Source organism: Culex quinquefasciatus, chromosome 2, assembly GCF_015732765.1.
Source record: "Culex quinquefasciatus strain JHB chromosome 2, VPISU_Cqui_1.0_pri_paternal, whole genome shotgun sequence".
NCBI classification, from domain to species: domain Eukaryota; kingdom Metazoa; phylum Arthropoda; class Insecta; order Diptera; family Culicidae; genus Culex; species Culex quinquefasciatus.
In genome coordinates, this window is record NC_051862.1 from 187,527,559 (window position 1) to 187,543,885 (window position 16,327).

At 36.3% G+C, this 16,327-nt stretch overlaps 1 protein-coding gene across 1 annotated transcript in view; it reads left to right on the forward strand.

The window, feature by feature from the left end:
- Positions 1 to 15,640, forward strand: part of LOC6045098 (roundabout homolog 1) — a 38,046-nt gene extending 22,406 nt beyond the window's left edge. Inside the window, exons 4-12 of the mRNA XM_038250996.1 lie at positions 5,498 to 5,651; positions 5,730 to 5,860; positions 5,938 to 6,078; positions 6,413 to 6,544; positions 11,547 to 12,478; positions 12,543 to 12,662; positions 12,728 to 12,956; positions 13,011 to 13,106; positions 13,201 to 15,640. Coding sequence (XP_038106924.1) covers positions 5,498 to 5,651; positions 5,730 to 5,860; positions 5,938 to 6,078; positions 6,413 to 6,544; positions 11,547 to 12,478; positions 12,543 to 12,662; positions 12,728 to 12,956; positions 13,011 to 13,106; positions 13,201 to 14,675 — 3,410 coding nt within the window. The 3' untranslated portion in view covers positions 14,676 to 15,640. The remainder of the gene's footprint in view (positions 1 to 5,497; positions 5,652 to 5,729; positions 5,861 to 5,937; positions 6,079 to 6,412; positions 6,545 to 11,546; positions 12,479 to 12,542; positions 12,663 to 12,727; positions 12,957 to 13,010; positions 13,107 to 13,200) is intronic.
- Positions 15,641 to 16,327: the final 687 nt, after the last annotated feature.

The window sequence follows — 16,327 nt, forward strand, 5'->3', positions numbered from 1 at the left end:
TTATTTAACTTTTTATTACTAAAACTTGATTTACAAAAAAACACTATTTTTAATTTTTTTTATTTTTTGATATGTTTTAGAAGGCATAAAATGCCAACTTTTCAGAAATTTCAGGTTGTGCAAAAATCACTGACCGAGTTATGAATTTTTAATCAATACTGATTTTTCAAAAATCGAAATTTTGGTCGTAAAAATTTTCAACTTCATTTTTCGATGTAAAATCAAATTTGCAATCAAAAAGTACTTTAGTGAAATTTTGATAAAGTGCACCGTTTTCAAGTTATAGCCATATTTAAGTGACTTTTTTGAAAATAGTCGCAGTTTTTCATTTTTAAATTAGTGCACATGTTTGCCCAGTTTTGAAAAAAATATTTTGAAAAGCTGAGAAAATTCTCTATATTTTGCTTATTCGGACTTTGTTGATACGACCTTTAGTTGCTGAGATATTGCAATGCAAAGGTTTAAAAACAGGAAAATTGATGTTTTCTAAGTTTCACCCAAACAACCCACCATTTTCTATCGTCAATATCTCAGCAACTAATGGTCCGATTTTCAATGTTAATATATGAAACATTTGTGAAATTTTCCGATCTCTTCGAAAAAATATTTTGGAATTTTCAAATCAAGACTAACATTTCACAAAGGCCAAACATTCAATATTACGCCCTTTTAAAATGTTTGTCTTGATTTGAAAATTCCAAAATATTTTTTCGAAAAGATCGGAAAATTTCACAATTGTTTCATATATTAACATTGAAAATCGGACCATTAGTTGCTGAGATATTGACGATAGAAAATGGTGGGTTGTTTGGGTGAAACTTAGAAAACATCAATTTTCCTGTTTTTAAACCTTTGCATTGCAATATCTCAGCAACTAAAGGTCGTATCAACATAGTCCGAATAAGCAAAATATAGAGAATTTTCTCAGCTTTTCAAAAATATTTTTTCAAAACTGGGCAAACATGTGCACTAATTTAAAAATGAAAACTGCGACTATTTTCAAAAAGTCACTTAAATATGGCTATAACTTGAAAACGGTGCACTTTATCAAAATTTCAGTAAAGTACTTTTGATTGCAAATTTGATTTTACATCGAAAAATGAAGTTGAAAAATTTTACGACCAAAATTTCGATTTTTGAAAAATCAGTATTGATTAAAATTCATAACTCGGTCAGTGATTTTTGCACAACCTGAAATTTCTGAAAAGTTGGCATTTTATGTCTTCTAAAACATATCAAAAATAAAAAAATTAAAAATAGTGTTTTTGTAAATCAAGTTTTAGTGATAAAGTTAAATAAAAAATCACCAAATTTTTTTACCGTGTATTATTTTTCCAGTGTAGTCCGTATCCATACCTACAACTTTGCCGAAGACACCAAATCGATCAAAAATTCCTTCAAAAGATACAGATTTTTGAATTTTCATACATCATTTTTGTATGGACAGCTGCCGAATTTGTATGGAAAATTATATGGACAAACTAATGATGCAAAATGGCTTCTTTGGGCATACCGAAGGCACCAAAAAAGTTTCAGCCGGATTAAAAAATACAAAAATTAAAATTGAAGAAAAAAGACCGATTTCGTAGAGAATTGCTCAGTAAAAGCAATACCCACATTTTTGTCGAAGACACTGATTAGAATCGATACATTCTCAAGATTATTTAATATTTCTATTAACAGTACCAAATTCTTAAGTTCTTGGAATTTTGCCTCTTTTCCTTATTTAGTAATTCAAAAAACCCAATAACTTAATAAGGAAAGGTGGCAAAATACCTAGAATAAAGGAATTTTGTATTATCAATTTTTTTTCAGTGTAGCATTTTTTATTTCATTCAGTTTTTAATACATAACTTTTAGAGACTTTCAAATTATTCTTGTTTTCAATAATTTACAATCTAAATTTAATAAGTTTTCCAGTTTCAGCCACTTTGGTCTGCTCTCATCAGTGCCCAATGACTCGCATGATTCGAATCATTTGCTTTAAATCACAAATACCTTCCAGGTAGATTCCGTACCAGCCACCCCCCCCCCCCCCATCCTTCACAAATTCCTCAGGCTTCTCCATTCATCATGCGAAAAGATGTTTATTCAATGATTAAATTTTCCATCCATGTAATTACATTAAAAGCTTGGTCCTTTTTTTGTCACAAACAGAATCTGGTGCTCGGAGCGCTTGAAGAGTGGGGGGGGGACAAGAATCTCTGTTCTATTCATTGGATTTTCTGCCAATGCCTTTAGATTTTTTTTTCAAGAAGGTCTTGCCTTTTAACAGCATCGGTGGTGGAAGAATTCCATTGACAAACTGCCGTTGGCCGTCTTTCCGGTAACGCGTGCGTTCGTGCGTGTATGTGTGTTTGAATAAAAGTGTGTGTGTGCGTACACGCGCACATTTTCGCTTAACAACTTCTTTTGAGTTTTGACTTGGGCTAAGTTTTCTAGTGAATTTTAAAAATAATAATTAAATTGACAAAAGAACAATGTATATTTTGTAATTTGGATTGTTTAATCAACTTTGAAAATCATTTTGATTTTGCAAATTTTCCATATTTTTTTCAAAAACTATCGCTTTAAAAAAAAAAAAAAATTATTTCTGTTGTACAATGCTCCCCTCTTCGAACAAAACCGGAAGTTTGAAGTTTGGGGAAGGGCGTCTGACAAATTGAAATTGACATATTTATTTATGGGTGGAAAAGCCAAACTCTCTTTGTCCGCGTTGAAGAAAAGTTCCTGCACACGTGCCCGGAATCGTGTGCGTTTTGTTGTGAGGGATTTTCATTCCCATTTGAGCGACAGACACGAAAGGGAAGGCCGCGATGGCTGTGATTTTAATGGTATGTTCAGTGTAGGGGAGAATTTCAGTCATTTTATTTTGTGAAAACTATTATAAATTTTTAATCAAGTTATTAAAAACATCAATTTTCAATTTATAAAATATTAAATGTTAATGTTAGTTTCAAGAATCTGATTGGAAATCTTAAAATATTCAACTTCACATCTCCTACATTGGATAAATATGAAATATCATCACACATTCAAATACTCAATCCTCTCTGCACTTGGTTTGAAAAACTAACATTGAAAACACTCCAGGCACTGTTAGATGGAGTGAAAAATATTCACACATGCTCAATTTTTAGTTTATTTGATTTTTTAATATATTTTTCGGATTTCTATTTAAAGCAATTAATATATTAACACATTCAATTCATAAAGAAAGTTTTCCCACAATCAGTCTTCAAAGATTTCTACTTTTTATCAAATTCCTAGAAGGCTCACAGAATTTCTCCAACTTTTGAACATCCCATTTGATTGATCTTTCCACACTGAAATAAAAAAAAAGTACCAAATTCCTAAATTCTAGGAATTTTGCCACTTTTCCTTATTTAGTAATCGGGTTTTTTAAATTACTTAATAAGGAAAGGATGCAAAATTCCTAGAATTTAGGAATTTGGTACTTTTTTTTATTTCAGTGCAAGTGACACAGTTGTCGCAAGCAAGTGAGGTCGTCATTATTTCAGTGTGTCCAACCAAACCAAACAACGGTGCTGCCCTTCCAGCAATCCTTGAAGCCATGTGTCACCCAGCTCGTCGAACATCGTCGAACAGTCAGCAGTGGCGCCACCATCTGGCAAAACTTAAAAATAACCTCCTGGCCGTTGATGTCAGCCCGTCCGTACGTGCCTGGATGTTGTTTTTTCGCACTTTTTTTTCGGGATGATCCCCAGGGCAGGACATTATACCTTCCCTTTTCCTCACCCCCTGAAAACAGGGGACTCCAGCTGGCAACACTGCTGCCTATTGGAGAAAAAGAGAGAAAAAACGGAAATGAGAGTGTTGGATGTGCGCCATATTTCACGGTAATAATGATCGACAGATACACGTCAATTGACTTCGAGGCCTGGGGCGAAAACGCCAGGATTCGATTCTTCTTGATTCTTTTTCCCTCCTTTTGATCTGGAATCTCGTGTCGGACAGGATTGGAAGAGGATGTCGAGCAGCCCAGAGGTCTTTTACGTGACGTTTTTTGGTTCACGTGGTGGCCACTTGGTGTCGCCACCGAAAATTGTCAAAATTGTCAAAATTGTCAAAATTGTCAAAATTGTCAAAATTGTCAAAATTGTCAAAATTGTCAAAATTGTCAAAATTGTCAAAATTGTCAAAATTGTCAAAATTGTCAAAATTGTCAAAATTGTCAAAATTGTCAAAATTGTCAAAATTGTCAAAATTGTCAAAATTGTCAAAATTGTCAAAATTGTCAAAATTGTCAAAGTTGTCAAAATTGTCAAAATTGTCAAAATTGTCAAAATTGTCAAAATTGTCAAAATTGTCAAAATTGTCAAAATTGTCAAAATTGTCAAAATTGTCAAAATTGTCAAAATTGTCAAAATTGTCAAAATTGTCAAAATTGTCAAAATTGTCAAAATTGTCAAAATTGTCAAAATTGTCAAAATTGTCAAAATTGTCAAAATTGTCAAAATTGTCAAAATTGTCAAAATTGTCAAAATTGTCAAAATTGTCAAAATTGTCAAAATTGTCAAAATTGTCAAAATTGTCAAAATTGTCAAAATTGTCAAAATTGTCAAAATTGACAAAATTGACAAAATTGACAAAATTGACAAAATTGACAAAATTGACAAAATTGACAAAATTGACGAAATCGACAAAATTGACAAAATTGACAAAATTGACAAAATTGACAAAATTGACAAAATTGACAAAATTGACAACATTGACAACATTGACAACATTGACAACATTGACAACATTGACAACATTGACAACATTGACAACATTGACAACATTGACAACATTGACAACATTGACAACATTGACAACATTGACAACATTAACAACATTGACAACATTGACAAAATTGTCAAAATTGACAAAATTGACATAAATTTAAAAAAAAATGACAAAATTGACAAACTTTAAAAAAATACAAATTTGTCCCACTGTCCACAAAATAGAGTTCAATCCTCCTCTTAACCTCACCCACAAATTCACCTCAATCATTCTCCGAAGTCGCACACCGAACATCAACCTCGAAAAAAAATTCCATAGGCGGCCACCCACCCGATCCCAGCCCGGTGATGGCGTTGGTGGTGGCTCATCTTTGATTGAAAACGAAACCGAAGTTTCCGGGTCAATATTGCCAAAAGAAGAGTGCGCCCACGGGTGCTCGCACAGAAATTTATATTTGCCAAAAGGTTGACCTTTTTGCACTGCCGCAGAAGCATTCCCAGAAGGTGTGTGGTGAGGGAGGGGGGAGGGTTGATACCGGGAAAGCTTAGGTTTGCACGCGAGACCCACCTTTTGCCGGGAAGTATCAAATTTTCCACTTGCTTTTTTTTGGGGTGGAAATTTTTTGGGAAAACGTTTATGCACGGCCCGGCAAAAGGTGCGTGTACATGTTACGGAAACTGACTTATAGCCGGCAATAATTTTGGTTCAAGTCGATCAAATCTGATTTTTTTGTTTTCTTTTTTTTCAGTGTTACGTGAAGACTTTCGACTGGAGCCTCAGAACACGCGGGTGGCACAGGGAGAGACGGCCCTGCTGGAGTGTGGCCCTCCCAAAGGTTACCCCGAACCGGTCGTGACTTGGCGAAAAAACGGTCAAACCATGGACATGAGTAACTCCAAACGGTAAGTGTGTCACGCGGTTGCATACTTGACGGCGCATTCGTCTTACGGAATTGGCTTGAAATTGTTCTCTCGTTGCAGAATCCGCATCGTGGATGGCGGCAACCTGGCGATCCAGGACGCCCGCCAATCCGACGACGGACGGTACCAGTGCGTGGCCAAGAACGTCGTCGGCATCCGAGAGTCAACTGTGGCATTCCTTCGGGTGCATGGTACGTTGCTCACGACCCCTGCAAATATTCATAACAACACTCAACACTTCTCCCTCTTCTCCACTCGCCCTCAACAGTGAAACCGTTCCTGATCCGGGGACCGCAGAACCAAACCGTTGTGGCGGGCCGGTCGGTGGTCTTCCAGTGCCGTGTCGGCGGGGAACCCATCCCGGACGTCCTGTGGAGACGGTCGGCATCCGGTGGAAACATGCCACTCGGTAAGAATCCCAGAGCCGGGAGTGTTATTTAGTATTATCTTGTTCAGAGAGCGCCGTGTGTACGTTGTCTGCCCCCCTGCAAGTATGCAGCAGCTCCGGCATGTGCCCGGTGATAAGCTTTAAACAAGCCAATAGACCAGCACTGGTCACCACGCAGTTCTCTCTCTTTGATGGGGGATTAAATTAATTACCGACTGACCGGCAGCAGAGCAGCAAAAGCGCACAGGTCAAACCCGAACGTCAAGTCCGAGAATTTGCAAATTTATCGCACAATTTCAATTAGTTCGACATGCTAAAACAAAGTTGTCCCTTCCCCCCAACCCCCCGGTTGCAGGTCGCGTCCACATCCTCGAGGATCGGAGCCTGAAAATCGACGACATCACCGTGGACGACATGGGCGAGTACAGCTGCGAGGCGGACAACGCCGTCGGTTCAATTACGGCGTCCGGGAATTTGGTGGTGCACTGTGAGTATTCGAGCTGCGAGCCTTGTAGACACGTTTTCGCAATTCTTGCAGGAATTTTGATAACTAATACTGTTCAAAACATCAAATATTGATCATAACCTTCAATACTCTTCAACGAACTTTGGCAAAATAAACAAACATCCTAAAATTATAAAATTCCAAAAAACCTAACATTTTTAAAAACTCACAAATTTCAAAGATTTTGAAAATTTTAGAACTCACAAAGAGAATTAAACAATTTAAGCATTTCAAAATAATAAAAAAAACAGAAATTCCAAAAGTTCAAAATTTAATTAAAAATTTTATCATCCAAAAATTCTTCTAATTCCTAAAATTAATTAAAATTCCTAAAATTTCAAAAAATCCTCAAATTTCAAAAATTTATTACATTTCTAAAATTCCTAAATATTCCTAAATTTTTTGAAAAATCCTCAAATTTGAAAAAAAAAATCTAAAATTCCTAAAATTTCTAAAATTCTCAAAATTTTCATTTTTTTTTTAAATTCCTGAACTTTTTTAAATAAATAAAATTCCTAAAATTTTAAAAATGTCTCAAATTTCTAAAATTCCTTATATTCCTGAAATTCCTAAAATTCCTAAAATTCTTAAAATTTCTAAAACATCCAGATTTTCTAAAATTTCTAAAATTCCTAGAAATCCTTAAATCCCTAAAATTCCTAAAATTCTTAAAATTCCTCAAATTCCTTAAAAATTTTAAAATTCTTATAATTCCTAATATTCCAAAAAATCCTAAAATTCCTAATATTCCTAATAATCCTAAAACTCCTAAAATTCTTAAAATTCTTGAAATTCCTTAAATTCCTAAAATTCCTGAAATTTAAAGATCCTTAAATTCCTAAAATTCCTAAAACTCCTCAATTTCCTAAAATTCCTCAAAATTCCTAAAATTCCCGCGATTCACAAAAATTCCTAAAATTTCAAAAAAATCTCAAAAATTCTTAAAAATTCTTAAAATTCCTTAAAACTCTTAAAATTCCTAAAATTCAAAGTTCCAAAAATTCCTAAAATTCTTCAAATTCCAAAAATTCCTAAAAATCTTGAATTCCTTAAATTTCTAAAATTAGTAAAATTCTATATATTCCTTAAATTCCTTTAATCTTAAATTTCTTGAATTCCTAAAATTCTTAAAATTCCTTCAATTCCTAAAATTCCTTAAATTCCATAAATTCCCATAATTCCCACAAATGCAGGATTTTCAAAATAAAAAAAACCTAAATTTTCAAAGTTTAGAAATTTTTTAAAATTTTTAGAATTTCCAAAATTAAAAAAAAAAAACAAAATTTCCAATGTTTTTTTCCAGTAAAATTTTTTCTTGATTTTCAAAATTTCTAAAATTTCCAAATTTTCTAAAATTTCCAAATTTTCTAAAATTTCCAAATTTTCCTAATTTTTCAAAATGTCAAAAATTTAACAATTTTCAAAATTTTTAAAAATTCTCAAGATTTTAACAATATTATAAATTTTTAAAATTTCCATAAATGAGCAATTCTCTACGAAATCGGTCTTTTTTCTTCAATTTTAATTTTTGTATTTTTTAATCCGGCTGAAACTTTTTTGGTGCCTTCGGTATGCCCAAAGAAGCCATTTTGCATCATTAGTTTGTCCATATAATTTTCCATACAAATTCGGCAGCTGTCCATACAAAAATGATGTATGAAAATTCAAAAATCTGTATCTTTTGAAGGAATTTTTTGATCGATTTGGTGTCTTCGGCAAAGTTGTAGGTATGGATACGGACTACACTGGAAAAAAATAATACACGGTAAAAAAAATTTGGTGATTTTTTTATTTAACTTTTTATTACTAAAACTTGATTTACAAAAAACACTATTTTTAATTTTTTTATTTTTGATATGTTTTAGAAGGCATAAAATGCCAACTTTTCAGAAATTTCAGGTTGTGCAAAAATCACTGACCGAGTTATGAATTTTTAATCAATACTGATTTTTCAAAAATCGAAATTTTGGTCGTAAAATTTTTCAACTTCATTTTCGATGTAAAATCAAATTTGCAATCAAAAAGTACTTTACTGAAATTTTGATAAAGTGCACCGTTTTCAAGTTATAGCCATATTTAAGTGACTTTTTGAAAATAGTCGCAGTTTTCATTTTTAAATTAGTGCACATATTTGCCCAGTTTTGAAAAATATTTTTGAAAAGCTGAGAAAATTCTCTATATTTTGCTTATTCGGACTATGTTGATACGACCTTTAGTTGCTGAGATATTGCAATGCAAAGGTTTAAAAACAGGAAAATTGATGATTTCTAAGTCTCACCCAAACAACCCACCATTTTCTATCGTCAATATCTTAGCAACTAATGATCCGATTTTCAATGTTAATATATGAAACAATTGTGAAATTTTCCGATCTTTTCGAAAAAAATATTTTTGGAATTTTCAAATCAAGACAAACATTTTAAAAAGGCCAAACATTCAATATTACGCCCTTTTAAAATGTTAGTCTTGATTTGAAAATTTTGAAAATATTTTTTTCGAAAAGATCGGAAAATTTCACAATTGTTTCATATATTAACATTGAAAATCGGATCATTAGTTGCTAAGATATTGACGATAGAAAATGGTGGGTTGTTTGGGTGAGACTTAGAAATCATCAATTTTCCTGTTTTTAAACCTTTGCATTGCAATATCTCAGCAACTAAAGGTCGTATCAACAAAGTCCAAATAAGCAAAATATAGAGAATTTTCTCAGCTTTTCAAAAATATTTTTTTCAAAACTGGGCAAACATGTGCACTAATTTAAAAAATGAAAAACTGCGACTATTTTCAAAAAAGTCACTTAAATATGGCTATAACTTGAAAACGGTGCACTTTATCAAAATTTCAGTAAAGTACTTTTTGATTGCAAATTTGATTTTACATCGAAAAATGAAGTTGAAAAATTTTACGACAAAATTTCGATTTTTGAAAAATCAGTATTGATTAAAAATTCATAACTCGGTCAATGATTTTGCACAACCTGGAAATTTCTGAAAAGTTGGCATTTTATGTCCTCTAAAACATATCAAAAATAAAAAAATTAAAAATAGTGTTTTTTGTAAATCAAGTTTTAGTGACAAAAGTTAAATAAAAAATCACCAAATTTTTTTACCGTGTATTATTTTTCCAGTGTAGTCCGTATCCATACCTACAACTTTGCCGAAGACACCAAATCGATCAAAAATTCCTTCAAAAGATACAGATTTTGAATTTTCATACATCATTTTGTATGGACAGCTGCCGAATTTGTATGGAAAATTATATGGACAAACTAATGATGCAAAATGGCTTCTTTGGGCATACCGAAGGCACCAAAAAAGTTTCAGTCGGATTAAAAAATACAAAAAAAATCGAATGACCGAAATCCTAGAGAACTGCTCAAATATAAAATTTCCAGAAAAATATTTTTTTGCAAATTCTTATATTTAAAATAAATTCTTCCTAAACAACCAAAAACTCCACAAAAAAATGAAATCTCAAATTCTAAAAATTCCCACAAATGCAGGATTTTCAAAATAAAAAAAATCCTAAATTTTCAAAGTTTAGAAATTTTTTAAAATTTTTAGAATTTCCAAAATTAAAAAAAAAAACAAAATTCCAATGTTTTTTTCCAGTAAAATTTTTTCTCGATTTTCAAAATTTATAAAATTTCCAAATTTTCCTAATTTTTCAAAATGTCAAAAATTTAAAAATTTTCAAAATTTTTAAAAATTCTCAAAATTTTAACAATATTTTAAATTTTTTAAATTTCCATAAATATAAAATTTCCAGAAAAATATTTTTTTGCAAATTCTTATATTTAAAATAAATTCTTCCTAAACAACCAAAAACTCCACAAAAAAAATAAAATCTCAAATTCTAAAAATTCTATAAAAACTCTAAAATTGAAAAAAAATCAAAAATCTAAAAATTCTTAAACGAAACTACAAAAAAATTCCTTAAATGAAAAAAAACTTAAAAAATACAAAAAAAAAACAGAAAATCTAAAAAATTCAAAATATTAAAAATTGAAAAACAAATGAAAAATTTAAACCATTTTTTTTAAATTCCAACAATTCCATAATTTATAAAACATTTAAAAAAATATAAGAAAATTAAAACATAAAAAAAACAAATCATTTAAAAATTCCAAAAGGTCTAAATATTTCAAAATTTCAAAAATTCTAAAAAAAATCTTAAACTTTAGTATTAAAGCAATTCTAGAAATTTAAGAAATTCAAAACAAAAACAAATTATCAAAAAGTTTAAAAAATCAAAAATTTCCACCTATTCCAAAACAATAAAAACTCCTCAAAGCTCAAACAAAAATAAAATTCAAATTGTTTCAAAAGTTCTAACAAACTTAAATATTCCAAAAATTTTAAACCATCCAACAAATCCAAAAATTCAAAAATACTTTAAAAATTCCAATTTTCCAGAAAAATATAAAATAAAATAAAAATTAAGAAAATACAGTTTTAAAAGTTAAAAAATTCAAAACTTCGACAAATTAATCAAAGGTTTGTATGTTTTTTGTTAAATTTAAGCATTTGAAAAAAAAAATAAAAAAGTCCACAAATTTCCAAAACCATAAAACCAAATTAAAAAACTCCAAAAACCTTTTATAAAATTAAAATTTCACAAAATTCCAATAAATTCTTAAATTGAAAAGGTTTTAAAAAAATCTTAAATTCAAAAAAAATGACAAAAAAAATATTTTGAAGTTTTAAAAAAAAAAACCAAATTAGATTATTTTTGAGTATTTTTTATAGACAATTTTTGTTATTAATGTTAGTCTCAATTTTATTTATTTTCTGCTGTTCTTTAATCCTGTAACTTTAAAATTTTAAAAAAATAATAGTTTTCAGATTTTTTCAAGAATTTTATTAGCACTGTAAACTAACATACAATTTTATGCAAAATTCTAGAATAATTTTCAATCTTTTTTTTTAGTGTTGAATTTGGATTTTTGTTTTAATTTAAAACCAACTTAAACTCCTTCCAGCTCCCCCCAGCTTCATCATCCGCCCCAAGAACCAAATCGCCGAGTTGGGCTCGGAAGCCCTGTTCGAGTGCCAAGCCTCGGGCCACCCCCATCCGACATTGTTCTGGTCGCTCGAAGGCAACCGAACGCTGCTGTTTCCGGGAACTCGCTCCGGCAACATCGAAGTCACCGAAAACGCCGACGGAACCAGCGTACTTTCGGTGTCCAACATCGATCGCGTTGACAACGGGCGGGTCATCGTTTGCAGTGCGGTGAACAACGTTGGCAGCGTCAGCACCCGGGTGGTGCTCAGTGTGAACCTTCAGGACGATCGGCCGCCGCCGTTGATCCTGCAAGGTCCGATCAATCAAACGCTGCCGATCAAGTCGGTGGCGATTTTGCCGTGCAAGGCGAGCGGGAATCCTGCTCCGGTGATCTCGTGGTATCGTGATGGGATTCCGGTGTTGACGACGTTTCGGGTTAACATTACCGATTCGGGAACGTTGACGATCGCGGACTTGAACAAGAACGACGACAGTGGGCTGTACACGTGTGTTGCGAGCAGCAAAACCGGCAAGTCCACGTGGAGTGCCTCGCTCAGGTTGGACTCGCCAACCAACCCGAACATCAAGTTCTATCGGGCGCCGGAGGCGTCCACCTTTCCGGGACCTCCGGGGAAGCCACTGGTGACGGATGTTTCCGAGAGTACGGTGACGATTTCTTGGGTTCGGAGTAACGCCGTTGGCGCGTCCAGCTTGGTTGGGTACATCGTGGAGATGTTCGGACGGAACGCTACTGATGGTTGGACGGAGGTTGCGAACAAGATGTTGGACACGAGCTTCACCCAACGGGGACTGGTTCCCGGGGTCACGTACTACTTTGTGGTGCGAGCGGAGAACGCCCACGGCATTTCGCTGCCAAGTCCGATGTCCGAACCGATCATGGTTGGAATGGTGAGTTCGATGATCATTGTTTTGGGGATCTATTGATCGTAAGTGCGGTCTGTTCTTTTTTCAGAACGAACTCAATTCAGGTTTGGACATGAGCGAAGCGCGAGCAAGTCTTCTGTCCGGGGACGTCGTCGAGCTGGTCAACGCCACCTCCGTCGATTCCAGCTCAATGAAGCTCGTTTGGGAGGTGAGTCTCAATCAACCTGTTGAAACGCTTAAACCTAACCTATCTTGTGTCTACCATTCAAACAGATCATCAACGGCAAGTACGTGGAAGGGTTCTACATCTACGCGCGCGATCTTGACGAGGACTTTGAGCGCACGTACAAGATGTTGACGGTGCTGAACGCTGGCAGTGTGTCGTCCTGTACGGTCAGTGGGCTGCACAAGTTCCGCGAGTATGAGTTCTTCATCGTGCCGTTTTACAAGACTGTTGAGGGGAAGCCGTCGAACTCGCGGATCGCGCGGACGCTGGAGGATGGTGAGTTTTGAAGGGAATTTGTTGTTTTCAAGGTCTAATTATGGTGTTCTTTAGTTCCAAGTGCTCCCCCAACGGCCATGGAAGCGTTGCTGCTGAACTCGTCGGCAGTGTATTTGAAGTGGAAGGCGCCCCCGATTGGGTCAATCAACGGTGAGTTAAATTATAAAACTTTGTAATAACTAAATTCAGCAAAAACAATGAAATTTGATTAATTCTTCATTTTGTCAACCTTTTCTCCACTCAGGCATCCTCCGCACGTACCACGTGCTCGTTCGCGGCGTCGACCTGCGCTCCAACTACTCCAAGCTGTTGAGCAACGTCACGATCGACGCATCGTCCCCCAACCTCCTACTGGCGAATCTCACCGAGGGCGTCACCTACACCGTCAGCATGGCCGCCGCCACCGAGCTCGGCATGGGCCCGTTCAGCAATCCGGCCACGCTGCGGTTGGACCCGGTCACGAAGCAGCTAGACCAGAGCTCGGTACGGTATCCGATCAACCACGAAGTCGGCGACGACATCTTGACAAAGCCGTGGTTCATCGCCGTGCTGGGCACGATCTTGGCCCTGATGATGGTCTCGTTTGGGGCGATGGTCTTTGTCAAGCGGAAGCAGATGATGATGAAGCAGTCAGCACTGGCGGCGTTGCGGGGGCATCAATCGAATGGGGTGTTGAAGTTCCCGACGTATACGGCGGGTGGCGGCGATGGGTACTGGACCGATCCGAGCGGGATTCTGTGGAGGCAGCCGGTCGCGAGGCCCAAGGATCACATTCAGGACTACGCACCGGTTGGGACGATGCCGGCGGATCAGGGAGCGAGGAACCGGTACGTTGGGATTGACTACGGGGATTACCCGAGCGATTATGCCGAGGTGTCGTCGTTCAATCCAAACAACAACAAGGTAGAAGGGGGCAAGGCACCGTCGGAGTACAGCGGAACGAGGTCACCGGCGCCGTACGCCACGACTACGCTGATCGGCAACTCCAGATTCATCACGACCTCGAACGGCGGAGCAACTCTAGAGTCGTTGAACCACCAATCCGCGCAATCCGCGTACGGAAGCATGTACTACAACGCCGACCCGTACCAGGGCAATGCAAGCCGGAACGTGTACTCCGAGTCGTACTACAATCCGGCCGAGCAAATCAACATCACCGAAAACAAGCTTGCGGCGATGGCCGGCAATGGCAGCACAAGTGGCGGCTACCAGCTCGTGCCCAACCACAGCGGAAGCAGTGCCAGCAGCAGCAGTAGCAGCGGTGGCGGCGGAGGCCGCAGCGAAACCGCAAAAATCTTCGCCCCCAGCAGCCAATCGATGCCGCAGACGCCGTTCGGCACAATCCGGAAGAATCGCTTCAAGCTGTCCCGAACGCCGATCAACAACCTGCGGATCAACTTCGGCACGGCGGACCGCGCCGAGTCCGAGTACGGCAATCAATCTCCCCAACCCGCCTCCTCCTTCCAGCAGCAAAAGAAGAAAATGGCCTCGCTGAACAATTTGGGAGCCGCTCCGAAGGGCGAGCAACTCTACATCAAGATAGGGGACACCAACCCAAACAACGCGGCCGCCACCGTCCCCGCAAACACCAACAGTTGGAACGGGCGCATCTACCAGAACGGGGCGGAAGTGTCCGGGGGAAGTGAGGTGTACCATCCCACCGGAAACCGCAGCGTCATTAGCTATCGGTCCGCCTCGGAGTTTGGCGAAAACGTCTGAGGGCAGCCGGCGCGCTTTGGGCTCACTATTTATAATAACTTATTCTGACGTGGTGCAAGTGGCGGGGAATGGACGAAAGACTGAGTGTGAGGGTGTGAATATACGTAAAATTCTGTAAGAGAGAACATTGTTGGTTGCTTCCTTGGGTTCGCAAAATCGCACACACCTGTAAATAATGGATTCAAAAACCGTTTGGAGTGGTACGGGGGAGAGTTGCGGTGCCAGAGATTAAACAGAGAGCTAGACGGGCGGATTCGATGTTTGTTGGCTGCATAAATCAAGACTGATTGCACGCACATGCACTGCACGGCACAAATACACACAAACGGTACGCTACATCACTTTTCCGGATGGAATGGGCGAGATGGAAATGTACGGAAAATGAGAGAGGATTCGGGTGACTGTTTTGTGAAGTGTCTCATTTGGATTGTAAAAGTTACAGAAAATATGAAAATGAATAGATTTGAAAATTTAATAAAGATATCTAAATGTCAAAAATTAAATATCGATTCTTCGGCACCTTTTTTGTATGGGATTGATTTTACAACGTTTCGACTGTAAGTTAATTGGTTGAAGGCCGTATTAACTTGCACTAGTGACAGTTTACGCTGATTAAGAGTGGGATAGGCTACTTATTAGCATCCAAGGGGTCACCCTAATGTGTGTTTGTCAGCCATTTCTTAGTATGACTGATCAACGAAAGGAGCTGATTACAGAAAAAAGCTCCTCTCACTTTTAATAGAGGTCTATTTTGTTTAAAAGGCAATATTTGAGCGATAAAGGTGGAAGACGAATTACGAAAATGAAATTAACTTTTTTTCAATTCCAAAAAGAATAAGGAAATATACCCATTTGAATCACTCTAAGCCGTTCGACCAATTCTCATCACTTTTCCTGTTTTCCGCTTTTAAAACAACATTTCTGGAGTTTTTTTTTTTTTGAAAAGGTCCAATAAACCAAATTTTCAGTTTTTGCTTTTTGGGTGTTTTTGAAACCGCCTTGAGTCAGGGGTATTAAAAAACACCCAAAAAGCAAAAACTGAAAATTTGGTTTATTGGACCTTTTCAAAAAAAACTCCAGATTTTCAGAATTATTAACAATGGTGAGTTGCTTGCTCACTTTTATTTGAGCTATTCATTACCTTGGAACAGTAAAAAACACTTAATGAAAGCTGTAGTTCATGATCATCGGTCCATCATCGGCCTATCAGATAATAGAAATATGCTGAGAAAGGGTATAGTTCCCCTACCAGCAGTACATATTTTTTCTTTACCGTACGGGTTTTCGACGGATTTTTGTACGGATTTTTCCGCACATTTTTTTTTGCACGAAAATTTGATTCTGGTATTTGCCATATTTTTTTCTTGATGTATCTCTAAGTTCATGCTAATTTTTTTTGGCACAACATCCAAATTGAGCGACCTGAAATTTGAGTACAGCGGACTCTCTCGATGTCGATATTGAAAGGACATTGAAAAATTCTCTTTTGTACTAACCACACGGTAATCGATTTATTAAATTTATCATTTCTTTTAAGTCCATGCATAACCTATTAAAGATATTTTTCTCAATTGCAAATTTTGGGAATGGTAGAAAACATGAGAAAAATCAATATCCTTATCAGAAAGATCGTTTCGATAAGATTGTTTTCC